General features: G+C 40.6%; 3 protein-coding genes across 3 annotated transcripts; all 3 read right to left on the bottom strand.

The window, feature by feature from the left end:
* Positions 1-15: 15 nt before the first annotated feature.
* Positions 16-4,600, bottom strand: LOC133836204 (beta-mannosidase-like). The gene is given in 10 exon segments (XM_062266562.1): positions 16-276; positions 339-719; positions 779-1,147; positions 1,149-1,201; positions 1,261-1,740; positions 2,643-2,931; positions 3,024-3,120; positions 3,189-3,702; positions 3,763-3,900; positions 4,134-4,600. Coding segments are annotated over 10 exon segments (2,742 nt in total). The 5' UTR covers positions 4,294-4,600.
* Positions 4,601-4,988: 388 nt separating this feature from the next.
* On the bottom strand, positions 4,989-8,850 carry LOC133836205 (beta-mannosidase-like). Its single transcript, XM_062266563.1, has 10 exons — positions 8,571-8,850; positions 8,132-8,287; positions 7,558-8,071; positions 7,420-7,507; positions 7,191-7,365; positions 7,025-7,135; positions 6,480-6,965; positions 5,790-6,424; positions 5,557-5,733; positions 4,989-5,497 (listed from the first exon to the last, which is right to left on the bottom strand). The coding sequence occupies exons 1-10, from the start codon at positions 8,695-8,697 to the stop codon at positions 5,228-5,230; spliced, it is 2,739 nt and encodes a 912-aa protein (XP_062122547.1). The 5' UTR covers positions 8,698-8,850; the 3' UTR covers positions 4,989-5,227.
* Positions 8,851-9,272: 422 nt separating this feature from the next.
* On the bottom strand, positions 9,273-16,637 carry LOC133837458 (xaa-Pro aminopeptidase ApepP). The gene is made up of 8 exons (XM_062268234.1): positions 16,501-16,637; positions 13,648-13,799; positions 12,170-12,243; positions 11,438-12,112; positions 11,267-11,379; positions 10,500-11,212; positions 10,368-10,436; positions 9,273-10,119 (listed from the first exon to the last, which is right to left on the bottom strand). Exons 2-8 carry the CDS (start codon positions 13,700-13,702, stop codon positions 9,701-9,703), a joined length of 2,118 nt encoding a protein of 705 aa, XP_062124218.1. The 5' UTR covers positions 13,703-13,799; positions 16,501-16,637; the 3' UTR covers positions 9,273-9,700.
* Positions 16,638-18,285: the final 1,648 nt, after the last annotated feature.

The raw sequence follows: 18,285 nt of genomic DNA, 5'->3' as shown, positions 1-18,285 counted from the left end.
TGTTTGCACTAAACTCTACGGCATAAACTGATTGACAGTCATGATGTTGAAATAGGATTTACGCCAGAGGCGTATGCAGGAGTTGCTGTCCACCTCCACATAGATCACATGCACTGGTGTGTTCTGCATGTAACCGTTCTCGGAGAGCTTATAGCGATAGGGCAGCTGCAACTCCACATAGACAAAGACAGCAGGATGCTTCACCTGAATGGTCAAGCTAACGCTATTCCTCGCTCCACTGCTCGTCGTGTGGCAGATCTTTGATGAAATCTCAAACTAAAAATGGGAATATAGGGTGGTTTATTAAATGTTATGTTCAGGAAATGGTGTCAACCCACCTCTAGCTCAGGATCAGTGATGCCCACAGCTGCTGCGATGCTGCTGGGGAAGAAGTAAGTCCGCGAGATCAACTGTTCATTGCGTCGCAGTTGGAACTCCAAGTAAGCGTTGCGTGCGTTGAACTCGTTGTCCAGCAGCTCCTTGATGGGAATCACCTTGTCATACTGCACGCCATTGGGACGCAGCGTAACTGGCCAACTGCGAGACTCCTTGGGCAGTAGTTGCGACCACAGATGAATGTGGGCCACCACATTGAGATCGTTTGTCTTGATATTCGGCTCATCACAAATCAAGGAAATGTTTAGCGAATCCGAAGACTTGTCGTAGAGTGCAACAATTGTGGTTGGTGCTAGAAAGTCACGCGCCCAGTAATGCAAGAGCTGCAACAAGCAGTAGATTAATATCTAGATTTTATATCTACGATTTGATATCCACTCACCTTCCAGTTGCCATAGAAATCAATGCCGGACCAGGAGGGCGCTACCCAAACATCGTTCAGTTGCCAGTAGAGTGCACCCATCGTATAGTGATTCGTGTCGCGTAGACTGCGATAAAGCTCAGTCTCCACTTTGGTGGCCATGGCCTGTGATATCTGACTGAAGTAGATCAGCGCCGCATTGTAGTTTTCGCTCTCTGGCAGAGGAAGTGGCAGGTGACGATGTAATTGGGTGGTAATCGGTACCATTGCCAACGGATGGTGCTGCCTATGCGACATCAAGTCGGACAGATCGTCACCGGCCTGCAGAACTTGCTCCCAGGCAATTGAGGCTGGCAGCGATTGAAAGCCGTATTCGCTGGCAAAGCGGGGGGCGTGGATAAATCTCTGGATCCCAAGCGTCCTTCAGGTAATCGTAAAAGTGCACTGAAAGTAGGTGGAAATTTCAGTAAGCTACCCATCAAAGTGAATAATAAAAGTCTTACCGTCGCCATTGTGATTATCCTGTGGATTCTGTGATATATAGTTGTCCTGCTCGCTAGCTTTACCATTGGATGGCGAGGAAACTAACGGGGCAGGTCGCGATGCATGCGATACTATCTTCAACTCGTGCAGAATGTTGCCCAGATACAGTTCTCTATATTCGGCCTTAAATCGATCCAGTTGTGTGATGGTTTGATACCAGTCCTGTATCAGAGCCGCCTCATTTTCATTGTTGCCCACAAAGATTGCCACGCTGGGATGATGCGACAATCGTTTGGCATTCTGTCTCACTTCCTCACGCACTGAGGCGAGAAAATCGGGAGTGACAGGATACATAGCACAGGCAAACATCATGTCCTGCCAGATGAGTATGCCCAGACTATCGGCCAGTTCATAGAAGTAATCCGATTCATAGACGCCGCCGCCCCACAATCGCAGCATATTCATATGCGCCTCCTTGGCTGATTCCAGCAGGTAGGAAACTAAAAGTTACATATTGAAAATAAGAATGAAATTGTGGTTTTATTTTATTTTAGTTATTTAAAGTAGACTAAGAGCTGTCGTCACAGAAATAAAGCTTTTATGTTAATACAATATTAAATCAAAACATTAAGGAATCTTGTAGTAAATAATATGAAGTTAATATTCTTAATTCATATTGAATTTTTTTGAAAATGAATAATTTTATTTTGCTTTTATTCTGAAACTACACGAAACTCTATTGAGTTTCATTCTGATACCTTATATAATGAAAGGTATTTCGAAAAAGTTCTCCCTCAAAATAAATTAGGATGCTGCAAGATCAAGATTTAAAGTAATAATTAATTTAAGGTATCGCTTTATTGCAATTGACTAAAACTAACATAATAATATAATAGAACTCGCACTATAATTTATTTAATGTAGTGTAACTAAATTATAGTGAGAGTTATTCCTCTAGATAAGTTGTACTTAAAGTAGAAAACAAAGAGAAACTACAATTGAAGTAAAGTATTTTAGAATGTGACAGTTTGCAAGTTAAGAAATAATTTCTATCATTATTGAAGTGTTTAATCCAATAATTGAAAATAATAGTAGTAAATAATGACATATTTTAAAAATATAATTATAAATGCTTTCCAATTATAACATTAAAAATTATATTTACTCGCTTCAATGCTCAACATATACTATTTCCTATAGATAAGCAAAATTTGTATTCTATAGATTCAATCATAATACTACAGATTAGATGCAAATGATTAACGAAATAATCTTCAAAAGGTTTATTAGGGCAATAAATTATTGAACCCACTTGAAATATGAATACCAATTGTTTAATCAGCAAAAGCTTCGCTGTTAGTTTGATTTTAATGGGTTGACCCCAATTAATTGTAATACTTACTCTGATCTGAGCTCTGTTTCTCGGGCAGAATGTGCGAAGGAATATAGTTGCTGCCCTTCATGAATATCTCCACGCCATTCACACGAAAGAGGAAAGTGTTGCCCAGACTATCTGAAGCCGGACGTTCAATTAGCTCCAGAGTGCGAAAACCGACTCGTAATGATTTCTGTGATTTCGTTTTGCCACGAATCTTGGGACCTTCGCTGTCCGGCCAAGCATTGAGGGTGAACACCAGGGGATAGAGCTTCTGATCGCCATAGCCATTGGGCCACCAGGCAACGACGTCCGCCTGCAAAATGGAGAATTGCACTTGACACAGTTGCCAATGAGCTCAATTGGCAGACGCGAGCAATTAGCAGGCGGGGTACAACAACTACTCACAATTGGCAAAGACTGATCGAACTCAATTACGGGCGACAAGTAGCTAATGGGCTTTGTGGTGTACGTATCTATGACCACCGGTTGATCCAAGAGCTCGCTGCAGACAGTCAAGACAAACAGTTCCACCTTATATACATTCGTATGTTATTTGCTATGTCTACTCACACGGCATAGAAGACCAGTTGAGCGTAAAAATTCTCTTTAGCCGCCGCATCCAAGTAGCATGTAATGTGCATGTTCCAGTGCGTCTCATTGCGACTGACATCGACATCGACGTCGCGCAACAATGCCACCTCATACATCTCCAGCTGCACCGTCTTCCAGATGCCCATCGATGGCGCCGCCGGTCCCCAGTCCCAGGCAAAGCTTGCCTGCATCTTCCGCAGCATATTCATATGACACTCGCCATGGTAGCGAAGTGGCGGACACGCTGGTGGCACATTTCTTCCCGCACTGTCGAGCGCCTGTGCCTTGGCTTGTGCTGCCCACACCGGCGAAGTTATCTCCACCTCCAGCACATTGTCCTCCTGCAGTATTTTGGTCACATCGTAAGAGTAGCGTACAAACATGTTGTCAGTGCGTCCCAGCAGCTGATGATTCAAGCGAATCTCAGCAATTGTGTCGATGCCATGGAAAGTTAGATTAAGGTTGCGCACGTTCTTATAGTGTTCCACATCAACTGCACTCGGAAGTTGCACAAGTTAATGTGACAGTCAATTGAAAGACTAACAAAACTTACATTGGAAACTATTCGTGTATGTCCAGTTGTCGTAGGCTAGCCAACGGAGATTCACATCGTTGTAAGAGAGCAGCAGCTGGTCCGCATAGAAGGCACTGTAAATGCCCGAGGGTAGAGTTTGGTCAGCAGCGGTCAAAGCTGCGAAATTGAATTACAACTCGCGTTATCAGTTTTGCCAAAATATTTCATTGATAACGAAAAAAGACAAACATCGCAGAATTTGCTTGAGAGCGTCATTAACTGCTGATTATCGACATTAATGAACTCATTATTTATGATCGATTGTGCAGTGATGGATTAGATTCTTGACAAGTGAAGAGCCAGCTGCCAACAAATCCACCTCTTGAATAATGTGTGTGTTTAATACTTACAGCCATTCCGATTAGATATAGTCCAGTGACTGGCCAGTTCGATGATTTCAACGGCATCGCCTTTAACCTCCGGAAAAAGAAGAATGCAGATCAATAGTCCAAGTCCAAGGCTGCAACAGCTGGCGCCTAAGAAGCCCATCATCGTACGACAACAATTCATTGATTTTGGCAACACACTTGAAGAAGCGTCATAAATTAAATGTGTGTGTGCAAACTTTTGTGGAGGCTTCAAGCTGCTTCACGTTCTTGATAAACAATAGTACTTTTATATTGCACGCATGTATGTGAGTGTGCAAGTGTGTGTGTCTGTATATACATATGTTTGTATATAGTCTATTCCCCCAAACAGATCGCGTCGCGTTCTTCAACTTCGACTCGTATAAGAGCGCGGCGTTTCGTGCCGTTGGCTCCTAAAATTGCGAATGCCTCTGAACTCAACGACTGGCACCGGGAATAGCAACTAGTGGACTGATGACTACAGTTAAGCGATCGCCAATTGTCGACTCGCAGTGAGAGCGTTTGAGAGAGCGGCTGTCGGCAAGAGAACAAGATTATTATCAGCACGATGCGCTCTTGACAAAACATCAGCTGTTACTGAGAATCTACGCTATCTTTAGCCAGAGGCGTGCATAGAAAAGTTGAGCAACACGACTGGGTAAATATAGAAAAGTTTTGATTTCAAATCAAGAAAATATATAATAATGTGGTATATGTATATATTTATTTGTGGAGGTTAAACTGATAAACTGAGTGTGAAATGAAAATTGTTTCTTTGTTGAAATAAACAAATATAATAATGCGGTATTATTATAAACAAGTTAGAAAGATTGTTTGCTTTTCTTTTCTGAGCAGAGAATTCTTTTATTGTTCATATTAAAATGTTTCTTAAAAAATTTAAAAAATTGATTTAAATTATCTCATTTTAAAATGTGAAATGATCTTATAAATTCGGATTTTAGTTGTTGCTGCTATGGATTAATAATAGGACACAATTTTGACAAAATTGATAAACAATCATTTCCATTACCACATTAAAGCAAAGCATCTTTATTAAGCAACAGCAGGGGATTATTTATGGGTCAAGCATATATACCTTATACCATATACTGATTCATGGTCTTGACTCTTATATTATCTGAGGTTAGTTTTATGCACTCGGAGTCTTCGTCAATATTCAATGTGACGATTTGTCGTGGAACCGTCTGTGTGAATCCATTCATTGAGAATTCGTGACGAACTTCTGTGTAGGTCTCATGAACAAGCTCCAAATAGATAAACAATGTTGGATACCTGACAGTTATGCGTAAACTGAAGTTATTAAGGTAAGGCTTCGAAGATGCACAATCGCCTCGATGGATCTCGATCTAAAAGAAAGATAGTTAAATTATTTCTCAGGTTTTAACAGAATTTTAAACAGCATTACTTTCAGCTCGGGATCACTAATGCCCACAATATTCTTAATGGGCACAGGATAGAAATAATTTTGGGCAACAATCGTATCATCTTCATCTTTCAAAAGAATTTCGAGAAAGATTTCTGTCTTTGCTTTCGATTCATAAAGCACAGAGTCGAGTGGTATGCGTAGTTGATACAAAGAATTCTAAAAGAGAATATTAATAATAAAAAATTCTAAATTTTGCATATTGAAAGTCTTACCGCGTCAACGCCAACAGATAAAGCGCGTGCAATCGAAGATTTGGGATAAATATCGTCCCAGAGAAATGTGTTGATAAAGAGATTATATGTCTTTGACTGATCATCTGAATAATCTTCCCTAGTGATAGTTATATTGATTTGATTGCTGGCCTCATGATAAAGCGCCAAAATATTTGTGGAAGCAAAGAATTCCTTGGCCCAAAAGTAAACCAACTTATAGTTGCCATAATAATCAATGCAGGACCAAGTCGGAGCTACCCAAACATCATTCAGCTGCCAGATGAGAGCACCCATGGTCAAGTAATCGCCACGACGACTGCGAAACAGTTCAACTGCCTTTTTGGTAGACATTGCCTGAGCCACCTGACTGAAGTAGATAAACTCATCGATGTTATCCTCCCAGTTCTGCAGATTAAATGGCAGCTCGTAGGCAATTTGTCGCAAGAGGGGAATAAATCCCCTAGTATCATGTTGTCGCTGTCGTATGAGAGCTGCCAAACTCTCCTCGGTGGCATTCTGACCGAGATCACGTAACCAACTTGAACGCATTGGCAGACTAGCGTAACCAAATTCCGACACAAAACGAGCCTCCGGATAAATAGTTTGTGATGGAGTTTCTTCCTCGTAAAAGTGAACTACAAATGCAAGTAATTAATATTATTTAATGTGCATTTTTAAGATGCTACTTACCATCACCATAATTGGGACTTTGTGGATCCTTGGCCAGCTCCTTGCTCGACTCAGCTATGCCCATTGAGGGTGTGGAGATCATTGGGCCAGGACGCGGCTTGAAATCGTTGCGAGAGATAATGTTCAGTTCTGGGGAAAGATTGCCCATGAAGAGCAACTTATACTCGTCTTCCAGACGCTTCGCATCGGTGCCAAAATCCGACCGATTCTTCACCAGATACAACTCGATCTCATTGTTGGTCACAATCAGCGAAAGACTGGCGTGATAGGCGAGTCGCTGGGCATTCTGTGCAGCCTCCTCTCTCATGCATGCCATCAGTTCATCGGTAACCGGATAAGTGGCCTTGGTGAAAGCCATATCCTGCCAGATCAAAAGACCATAGCTATCGGCCAAGCTATAGAAGGTGTCCGACTCATAAAGTCCACCGCCCCAAACACGTATCATGTTCATGTTGGCATCTCTGGCGGACTTCAAAAGATGTTGTACTGTAAGTCAGATCAGTTTACTAATTAATAGATTTTGCATTGCAGAAAAAGCTACTTACTTGTATCAGAATCCGCTGATAGTTCTGGCAGTGCGTTAGCGGTCACATAATTAACTCCCTTCATAAAAATGGGATGACCATTAACACGGAAATAAAAAGTGCGACCTCGGTCTGCAAATTGAAACAAAAGTTAAGCTAAACCTTAAATCGATCATCGATTATTTACCATCCTCATCCTCCACCAACTCAATAGTGCGAAAACCAATATTGAGCAGCTTATGGGAGTCGGTGCGTGAACCCAGGCCAGGTTCATCCTCGTTGCGATATGTCTTCAGATTGAAAGAAACGGGATATAGCATCTGTTTGCCATAGCCATTTGGCCACCAGAGCTTGACTTTTTCCTAAACACGAACAGTGATTAGCCAAGCTATTAGATAATATTTAAACATACATACTTTGGGAATATGAATCTGGAATTCAATTTTCGGATTCGCATAGGTGAGCTTTTGTTGTGGCACCACAAAGGGTTCCGCAAATAATTCACTAAGAAGAAGATGTAAAAATTTAGCGAATCAACTTAATAAACTGCTTACCTGGCATAGACCACAAGCTGTCCGTAGAAGATCTCGTAGTCGGAGGTGCTGATAAAGGCACGACAATCCATTGTCCAGTGGGTATCATTACGATTGATAGCCACATCCACATCACGCAAAATGGCCACAGCGTAGTACTCAACAGTAACCGATTTCCATATGCCCGATGAAAGAGCAGCCGGATTCCATTCGCCGCCAAAGCTCATCTGCAGCTTGCGCAGCATATTGCGATGGCATTCAACATTCCCGCGCGATGCTGGACAACTGGGTGGAGCACCAACTCCCCGCTCATCCAGCTGCGCAGCCCGAGCATTGGCCTCCACCAAAGGCGAGAGTATCTCGATCTCTAGCAGATTGAGCGCGGTGCCGTACTGCAACAAATGTCCCACGACATAGGAATAGCGTACAAACATGTTATCAGTTTCGCCAAGCAGATTGCCATTCAACCTAATTTTGGAAACCGTGTCAATGCCGTGGAATGTCAAGTTCACCATGTTGTCGTGACCCAATTCAGCTAAAGAGGATATTGACGATTATATATCAATAAGAAATGGCGTCTTCTATTTAAACGCACCCATTTCGAAGCTTGTGCTATAGATCCATGTTTTGTTTGCAATCCAGCGTAGATTGACATCATTTCCAGGCGCGAGGAAATCGCCATAAGTTTTCGATAACTCCGTGTATACTCCAGAAGGAATCGTTGTCACTGCCACGGGAACTACTGTAATAACTGTGGATTCACTTCGTTAAAGCTTTCAAATCACTGGCGCTGCAGTTAATAACATTTACAACCAATTAATTTTCACAAAAGCCGATAACAATTGGATCGAAAAGTCAACGTCAGTTTCTTATCTTATCACAACAACAAAAAAACGCTCGAGGTCGGGGAAACTTTGCAAAACTTGATTATTTGGCAATGAATCAAATAAATCTCATATTTGGGCTATTTGTCATGCCCAATAGATATTGCATTATACTTTCTACTCTATATAAACTCCTGGCTAAATACTTACGGGAATCACTGTCTCTCAAGGTCCAGCCCTTGGTTAACTCAATTGTTTGCACTTTTTTCGCATTGTGAATTGGCAGTGCAATCAATAAAATTATACAAACATTAATTATTTTTAACATTGTTGCCATTGTTTGCAGCCAATTGACATCTCTTCACTAAACAACACAAATGTGATTTGTTATTTGTTGAAATCTTATCATTTGCCCGTGTTCCCGTCTGCAGCGCGTTTGTTTTTTATTTTCAGCGATTGTTTTCCACACACACGGTTTCGATTCGGAATCACATTAATAACTGAACGATTGCTGCTCTCCATTAACTGTCCGACCCACTTGTAAACTTATCAGCCCAATTGGCTGTGGTGAGAATCGCTCAGCGTGGATAACTTTAGTAAGTGTATAAAACCAAGTGAGCGAATCGTTAAGTTTCAAAAGTGTTGAAAAAGATTAATTTCTATATCGAAAGGTAATAAACTATTTAAAGGTAATCGAAGGCTCCTTTAAATTTAAATGATGTCATGTCAAACAGTTGGCAACACCTAACTGGAGAGTGGACAGTACGACCCTAGGATAATATTTATATTTATTTATTTAGAAAAATATACATATGATTTAGGTAATCAGAGGCTATTCAAAAAATGATGTCATGTTAAACAGTTGGCAACATCAAACTGAAAAGTTTGGTAGATTATTCTACATAATTCTCAATTTATTTACATACCAACTCCATTTTATATTTTACTTTTAATCACATTTAGAAAAATATACAGCGTTATTCCTTACACATAAGACATTTTGCTTGTATTAATATAAAAATTTTAACAGATATTTTATCTTTCAATTATTTGTAAGTTAATCATAATTTTATACAATCGCATTACGTAAGTATTAGTTTAAGTATCTCAACTATTTCAGGGATCAAGCCGAATTAAATTGTGCTGGCACATAATTACTAACAGTTATTATTGTTATTTCTTGTATTTGTTTTCAATTGTTAGTCCCAGATTCTCTCTTTAATTTGCATTGCTAACTAAAACTACATAATAACACATTCAATCATTCACACCCACCCACATAAGCACACATTCACACAGAAACATACATACACCAAGAGACTTAAGAGTGTAGATCGATTCTAAAGCTGCCACATGGGGCGTATGAACGATGCCAAGATCATCAGAAATACTGCGATCAATGGCAAATGGTTGTGTGTGCGGCAAACGCCGCCCATTGCTGCACGATATTCATCCTCTGGCAAATATTCGCGAATATGTCTCGTCTTATTCATCATCCAATAGAAGGCCTTCATGTTGCCCAGTCTCTTCAGCTCATCGCCGATATCTTTACGTATCTTGGCATTGTATTTGTTCAGCATTCGCTTCTCGTCTGAACTCAGCATGGAGCCATCAATCAACTTGGGTTCATAGGGTACCAAAGTAACAGGTTGGAATGCTAGGAAATGTTCGCCAGTTGTTGTCGTCCGTCCACTGTCCAACACTTCCAGCACATTCTTGATGCGCACGCCATAATCATCACGCTTATAAAAGCCAGATTCTGGAAGAGAAATAAAATTAAAGTATTAGATTTTATAGTAATTTGCTACTTGCTTAGCAGTCACAATCCATGAAAAAAGCTGGCCCTAAACAATATGTTTTTATGTCTGCGGTCAATTCATTGATTTAAAAATTTAGTTGTGTTAATGTTCACCAAGAAAATATGCCACTAGCTAGATTTGTATACTAACTACAGTATGGCCGTTAAGTTAAGTGGCAGTTAAGTGAGGTATAGAGATATAAACTTACCGCTCGAAAAGAAATAACCCTGCTTAAAGTGGTAGCTGCTGTTCTGGCCATAAGACACGGAGATGGGAGCTGTAGGTAGAAATCATTAGTTAATTTCAGTTCCCAAAACTCATCTTCAATTTCGCTACTTACGCTCCTCAACAGAACCATAGGCGCCAATACCATGACCCGTCTCCTGTGGATAATCGGTCATCTCGTGCCACACCTTTGCCCTCACCACACTATCAACGCCCGAAGGTTTCACCGATGCCGGAAATATCAGATTGGATATATGCAGAATACCAGCTAACACTGCTGTATATGCACGCTTCATATCCCGAGTGGGTTCCCCAAAGATATAGGTACGCGATACATCGGTGGTGCCCTCCAAATATTGTCCACCCGATTCAATCACCAGCAGACTCTGATCGGATACCTCAATGTTGGTCACATTGCTGGAGATGTAATACGGCAGTGCCGAGTGCTCGCCATAGGCAACAACAGTACGCAGCGACAAGCCCTTGGCATTGCTCTGCGACAGACGCATTAGCTCCACTTCGTATTTAATCTTCTCTTCCGTCCACAGCTCAGTATAGAATCTAGCTTCGAGATTGCTTATGGCTTCGCACATAGCAGCACCGTCTCTGATGTGAGCTTTGCGCATGCCTTCCTGTTCCTCAGAGTTCTTTTGGGCACGCATGAAAATAATGGGCGAGATGTGCTCCACTAAATTCTTGGCAGGCACAGCTGTGTAGATGGCTTCCGATGCACCAGGTTCTTGCACACAGGGAGCAGGCACAAGAATACGCTTCCAGATTTGCACATAAGTGCGTATATCACTCCAAACGCGTTGATACTCCTTGATTCTAAGAAAGGAATACCATTACTATGTTATAATGATTCAAGTTTCTTTGACTTACTTGACACAGTTCTCGTTGTAGCAATCTGTGCGAAGATGCAGATCAATGTTGATGCTAATCTTGGCATGATCCACATAGAAGAATATATCCTCATGGCTGACAATGACGAAAGACTGAAAGATAAACAAGAAATTAAATTAATTGTTAGGCAGTTGAGTGTATAAATCTCACCTTCACCACAGGCGTATAGGGAATGTCTGTGCCACGAATGTTCAGCAGGTAGGCAATCTCCGTCAGCGAGGTGACCACCATTGCATCGCAGTTCAAATGCCTCAATCGGCGTCGCAGCTCATTCACTTTATCCTCCCACTTTTCGCCAGCATAGTCACGCGGCTGCACCTCAATCACATGATGCTTGGGTGGCTCTGGACGATCCGGATCCCAAATCATATCAACCAGATTGCTATTGACTCGAATCAGCTTCAGAAACTTTGCCGCCATCTCGCGCTCCCAAGTCAGCCAGAGATGATGCGGCACCAGCTGCGGATCGGCACCAATGCGCTTATTCATGTGCAATTGACTGCCCAGCCAGTCGGCAATGGTCGCATTGCCATCGTTGAGAAAGATCTGCCAGTCGCAGTCGAGTTCCCCATCTGCTTGCCTTGCAAAACGATTTTCCAGCCAAATTGCGGCGCCACTCTGCGTGATGGCGGCAAATGCCCGATTGCCCGTATAGCCGCTGAGATAATGCAGACGCTGATCACGGACTGCCACCTCCTGATTCAGATGCTCATCCGTCGATGGCAATATGTAGCCATAGATCTCGGGACCCTCCAATGTGGCGCGTATTAACATCTGTTCTCGTATTGCCAGCAGACGATTGCGATACTCGCTATGGGGTTGCATCTGTAAAATACAATTATTAACTCAAAGCGATCATTATATTCGAACTGATGAACTCACCGGCAATCCCTTGCGATACTGGCAAATCTCACGATGATAACCGCTCGGCACGTCGGCGCCCACACAGCACAAGTCTGTGAAAAAAATGAAAACAAATAAACATAAAGTTAGCGTGAATATCATAAAATATTGTTGATAAATAAAATTCTAATTGTTGCCATTTGTTGGAAAATATTTTGCATATTTCTTAAAGAGCGTACGAGGCTCTTAACTATAAATATATAATACTATTAATATTATTTATAGCAACAAGTGCGTCACAATATTTTTGCTCATTTCCCACGACCGCTAAAACGACCAACAGCGACTCCTTGTGATTTTATTTTTGGTCGCGGCAGCCGCATTGCGTTTTATGTGGCATAAAATATCATGTGAGTCCACCTGCTCCACATTTGAGTCACGCCGCAGTCGCACCGCATTGCGTATACGTAATGTACACACTAAAGTACACAGCGTGTGTGTGGGCTACCGGCAACAGTTGTTGCCTAGCCCGGCTACGAGATGGGGAGACATTCGGAGACTTCCGTTGTGACAAGTGAATGACGGCCATTTCATTGCCAAATTGTCGACCAAATGCTGACGCGCGATTTGTCAAATGAAATGAGAAATCGCGACGCGACGCAACGTGGCCGCGGTTGTGGCGTACTTCCATGGACTATGTATAGCATACTTATGTGTCGCATCTATAATGGATTGATTTATGGCCGCATGTAGCGTAGACATGCTGGTTCGCATTTCGGCTATTATTAAACTCCGGCCACGAGGTATAAAAACTTGGCCGTAAACTTTGCTATGCCCATTAACAAGCTGCACGATATTGTGGACAATTGCATTCCGCATTAAAGGGAATTTCATAGTTTATAACTCGAGGAAATTCTCTGGAAATTCGTAACAAATTCAGCAAGAGTATTCAGGTCTCGTTGTTAGCCAGAAATGGTTTTTCTTACGAATTAATTTTCTTGTTAATAGGCGCATACTCATCTGTTCCAAATTAGTTGATTGCGATTGAAAAGAAATATTTTTGGCAGCATACACAGCGTACAATGATCATGAAACTGTCTCGGCCATATTTCAGTGTTTCAATGTTTCAGTTTGTATAAATAGAAATTATGCGTAAATCCTCGGGGTGTCTGTTCTCTCATCATGGAAAAAGTGAAGGTCGCTGATAGTTGTATGAAGTTTACCGCTGGCCATGTGCAAAAAAAAACGATGTACCTTTAGTAATCAGTTGAGGGGAGGTTGACTAAAGCATTCTCTATGAAAGAAGAGTCAACAGATAGATGGAAAAACTATTTACTTTACTCATCTCCCCTGCTGCTGGCAACAAACATTTGTAGGGTATGCAAATGCTGAGCCATAAAATAGCGTAAATCGATGCAGATGGTAATAAAATAAACTTAGTATTAGTTATAGCTATCTAGTATGTATGTTTCCAAATATATATACATATATGTATATCTTTGTGTTTGGAGACTTACCCAGCAAGATGGCTAAAGCCACGCGGCAAATCCAAATCCATTTGGCTGTCGTCATTGTTGTTTGTGCTTGCACTTAAAATTCCCAAATGCGAACACCATAAAATTTAGTTGGCCACGTTCGACAATATTTGTTTGTTTGTTTCTGGGCTTTCCTGTAGTGCAAAATTGTTGATGATGTTAGAGAGAGGCATAAACAAATCAAATTGCAATTGCAATTAATGAGGATGCACAAGTTGCAAGATACAAATGCAAATAGTGTTAACCAAAATGTGCATTAGATCTTGGCTGGATCTTTAATGGCTATTTGTCTATGCTTTGCACTTTTCCGGTTAATGACCGGAAAATGTTTGTTGTGTGTGTGTGTGTTTTCGATTTCGTTTAAGTGCAACTATTTAGTTCTTACTCTACTGGTTGCACCTAGTTGTGGGGCGTGGCCATGTAGCAGAGACATGTAGACACGTATCACAATTATCATAGTTGGGTGTTGGCTCGCTTTTTTTTCGCTTGGCGCTTTCTACTAATTGATATGCCAGTCGTTGAATTAGCTACCATTCTATTATTCCCTGAACAGCAGAGCGGCTATAACTCATCTGCCACATGGGTGCTGGAACTACCATGTGTGTGTGTGTGTGTGTTTGTGTGAGTGCAGAAATAACTATGATATCAGACCATTTTGGAATTTATAACTTCCGTTCTTTGTGCGTCTGCTTGCCATTTGATTTTGGAAAACGCCAATTTGGCAGCTAGTTTTTTGTGTTTGTAGTTTTACAAAATATTTAATTGTTTTTCTTAATTGATCATGCGTAAAGGCAGCCAGCCCCGAAAAGAAACATTCCATTCATGCTGGAAATGAGCCAAGCTCAATGTTTGCATATCAATTCGTGTGGGTGTGTGAGTAGAGCGAGTGTGTGTATGTGTGTGTGGGTGCGGATACATCTATCACAAAGTGAGCGGAATAGTTCATTCAGTTGGAACTGAAACTGAAAATGGGGGCTTGCGTAAGTTCGCTGTTGCCATATAAAGCAGCTCAAAGGGAAGCGCCGTGATCTGCCTATCAGAATTGGCAAGCAAGTTGATTGATACTGATTGGCATTGATTGATGCTTATCAATATCTATATAACTGGTACGTGTACTGATCGCCTTAATGTGGATTGCGTGTTTGGCATTTGTTTGTCGATTAAATTGTTATAAATAATTAAAATGCTCATCAAGATTTGATAAATCGACAATTTGACAATTTGATAACGTTGATTATTGCATATTATTCTGTTTGTGATTTGAATAGTAATTTAATATGAAATGAAAGCATTTCAATTGAAATTTAAATAAAGCAATTTAGCTATAGAAGGCTATTTTGTTACACACTTGTTTCTTATTGTTGTTATTGAATAATGGCAACAATTGCTGCCCACAATACGACAACGAACAATTCCAGCAATTGCATTGAAGGCGAAATGCTATTAATTATAAATAAAACAAATTCAATAATTGGTGGGCGCACGCCCCAATAAGTGTGAGTGGCAGTGGCTGAATATGAGTACTCGTACTTGTACTCGTAGTCGCACTCAATGTGAAAGCTTTGGCTTTGTTTATAGAGAGAGACGCCTCCGCTTGGCAATTATGTGCTTGACTTTGGCAACAAACCAAAAAAAGCGAGAGCCAACAGCTAAACAAGTTGTCATGACAGTAGTATTTACATCTCAGATATATATATACATATATGTAATTATGTGGCATGAGTTATTTGATAAGTAAATGCTAAACAGTTGCCAACAGTTAACAACAATATACGACAAAGTTGCAGCTCCGTCATATTATTGCAGCTTGACTGCCAACTTGGCCAAGTTGATGCGGCTGGCCGTCTGCCCTTAAGTACACGGTTCAGATATGCACTGTGGTTAGTTGAGTAAATATACATATAGTCGCAGCATGCAGCAAGAATCAAAAGCCAAAACAACAACAATAACAACCGCAACACACCTGCACACCACACAAATAGGCAGACAATTTATGGGCGGGCTTTTGTTTATGTAGAGTAGGAAGGAAAGAGGAAGGAGGCTGCATGCTGTATGCTCTTTTCTATGTGTGTGTGCACGTGTGTGTGTGTGTGTGTGTGCTGCCTCATTGTTTATCAAATACATTGCATTTCAATTTCATTTCACTGCCGCGGCCGAGACCAAGAACACATACGTGACTCACTTGAGCAACACTGTGCCAAAAATTCAGACATCATCTATACTTAGCTATATCTGTATTTATTTAAACCTATCTATATAATTCTTAATGCTAAAAAAAAAAAACACAAAGCAAATTGATCCATATATAAAATTAAAGGTTTATATATACACTAATTTTTGAAAAATATTGCGAATGATTTCGAAAAAACAATGTTTGCAGGGTGTCTGCAAGACGATCGTTAGGTTTAACAGCTGTCATTTGCTTGATATGTTTTATTTAATGCTTCCTTGTTATGTTTAGCGACTGTCAACAACAATACTCGATACAAATCTCAACACAAATTTATATTTCAAATAAATTAAATATTCACTGTATTCATTTGTTCAAATAACCAAAACGAATTTGTATCTTTTGATTTATATTTGCGATGTTCTTTTGATTTTACTTTCTTCACCAGAACACACACACCTTGAAGCACAGACAAATTTCATGCAAGAGCGCCAAAAATAATTAGGAAATCTTAATGTTGCACATTGCATTTACGAATATGCTTAGCTAAAATACTTTTTAACGTCTCATATGTGGCATATTACGTATACGCCGCGTATTGCACAAACTTTGCACAGCTGTTGAAAATAGCGACAACAATTTGAACAGAATTCAGAATATTCTACCTTTTGTGGCTATTATAAGTAGAATATACACTCCCGAACGTACACACACACTCACACGCCACAACACGTCGACTTCGAGTGTGTGAGGAGAGAGAGAAAGAAAAGAGCGAATGCGAACCGCACGCGTGGAAAGCAACAAGCAAACTGAACAACATGTTTCATGTTTGCTATTTTCTGTGCTTCCAAATGTGAAAGATGAAAAAGCGCGCACACAGACACATACATAGCCACACACACACAAACACACCCATAGAGATTCATATACACGCACGCATGCTTGCATACACTATTTAATTCGTTTCAAATAGAATTTATTTTGAACGCATTAAGCAGTGGGAGAGAAGCGGCAACAGTAGCAGCAGCAGCAGCAGCGACAACAACAACGCCACGGCCACTGAGCGAACGGCGCGTGAGCGAGAGCTTTGGCAAAGCAAGCGGCAGACTCGCGTTAGACAAGCAAATGACAATGCCGCTGGCAACGTCGAGCATCGAGCGTCGAGCGTCGCTGTCGGGAAATGGGTTAAGAAATAAAATGTGAATGAAAAAGCAGAGCAGCAAAACATATATGTACCATCTTCCTCTCTTGGCTTGCAGCACAGTGGTTGGATTTCTCAGCTACGCCCCATTGTTTGTGCAACTTAATCTTGTCTATTATTATTATTATTTATCCCGCATAAGCATGTAAGTTTTGCTTCTATATGTGGTTTACATTTCACATTTTTCCACAAAGACCACAATGTCGTCTCGCCACTATTAAATTTCCAAACTATTTTTTGAACAATTTTGCAATTGCCATCGAGTGAACCGAAATGAAACTGTGAAAATTATGCTGTCAATTGGTATTTTATGGCTTTTAAATTGATGATGATGAAGCACAAGCCCAGAAATCGAAAATTAATTCTATTTTTATTTCTTTGCTGTTTGTTTTTTTTTTTTTGTGCTTTTGGGCTATTTAATTAACTTGTCCACTGTGCGGGCGATTGCATAAGATCAACACATAAACAAAAATCTAAGACCAAAAAACAAAACGCCCAATCAAAAAAAACACAAGACTCTTAATCTCAAAATGATTTTGTTTATTTCATTTCGGTCAAGATGCTGATGAGCGCGCGCCTTTTCATTTCGCTTATTAAGCTCATTTAGACTGCAACAACAACATCGACAACAAGATCGACAACATCTTCAACTCAATCAATGAGCAGCAGCGCCTCTTCTCTCATTGTGCTCCAAACTAATGGCGGGTGGAAAAGTTCAATATGCGCCTATTTATTATGTTGCAAGTTGAGAACATAAACTTGCAGCTCGTCAGCTTTCGCTCCCTCTCTCACACTCTCGCCTCGCTGGTTCTTTCTCTTTATCTCACCGATCGTGCTCTCGTTGTAATGAACTAATTTAAATACGCCTTTGAAATGCCGCCTCGGCAAAGCTTTTAATCCAATGCAATTAGTCGCACTCATGCCGCAAGTTGCGTTGGATGCCATTTGAGAGTGTCGGGGGCATTAAATCACTTCTGGTTGACCTTTGTGACTATTCGATTAGGCACCAGTTTTTTTTTTTAATATTCGATGTGACTTGTCAAAGCGTACAATTTTAATTAGGAAAAATCTTGATAAATCATAAAGTAAACTATATTCAATATTTTTCTGTCAAGATAAATTCCATTTTCACACATGTTCGCAAAGTTAAATGAAATTGAGTTATGACAAAAGTTCAGGAAGTCCATCAAAATCAAATCATTTGCGTATATAATATTCTGCTTGGGAAAATTGTCAGATGCGGTAAACA

Source organism: Drosophila sulfurigaster, chromosome 2R (assembly GCF_023558435.1).
Source record: "Drosophila sulfurigaster albostrigata strain 15112-1811.04 chromosome 2R, ASM2355843v2, whole genome shotgun sequence".
NCBI classification, from domain to species: Eukaryota; Metazoa; Arthropoda; class Insecta; order Diptera; family Drosophilidae; genus Drosophila; species Drosophila sulfurigaster.
This window is presented reverse-complemented; position numbering and strand designations above follow the sequence as displayed.

Excerpts from the sequence above, each read along its gene's own strand:
- LOC133836205 (XM_062266563.1), bottom strand. The coding sequence starts at position 8,697 with ATGGCAACAATGTTAAAAATAATTAATGTTTGTATAATTTTATTGATT. Across the intron at positions 7,366-7,419 it reads TCCAGATTCATATTCCCAAA|GAAAAAGTCAAGCTCTGGTG; the intron begins GTATGTATGTTT and ends GTTCGTGTTTAG. Across the intron at positions 5,498-5,556 it reads TTAGTGATCCCGAGCTGAAA|ATCGAGATCCATCGAGGCGA; the intron begins GTAATGCTGTTT and ends TCTTTCTTTTAG.
- LOC133837458 (XM_062268234.1), bottom strand. The coding sequence starts at position 13,702 with ATGACGACAGCCAAATGGATTTGGATTTGCCGCGTGGCTTTAGCCATC. Across the intron at positions 12,244-13,647 it reads GGCTTTAGCCATCTTGCTGG|ACTTGTGCTGTGTGGGCGCC; the intron begins GTAAGTCTCCAA and ends TTTTTTTCACAG. Across the intron at positions 12,113-12,169 it reads AGTATCGCAAGGGATTGCCG|ATGCAACCCCATAGCGAGTA; the intron begins GTGAGTTCATCA and ends TGTATTTTACAG.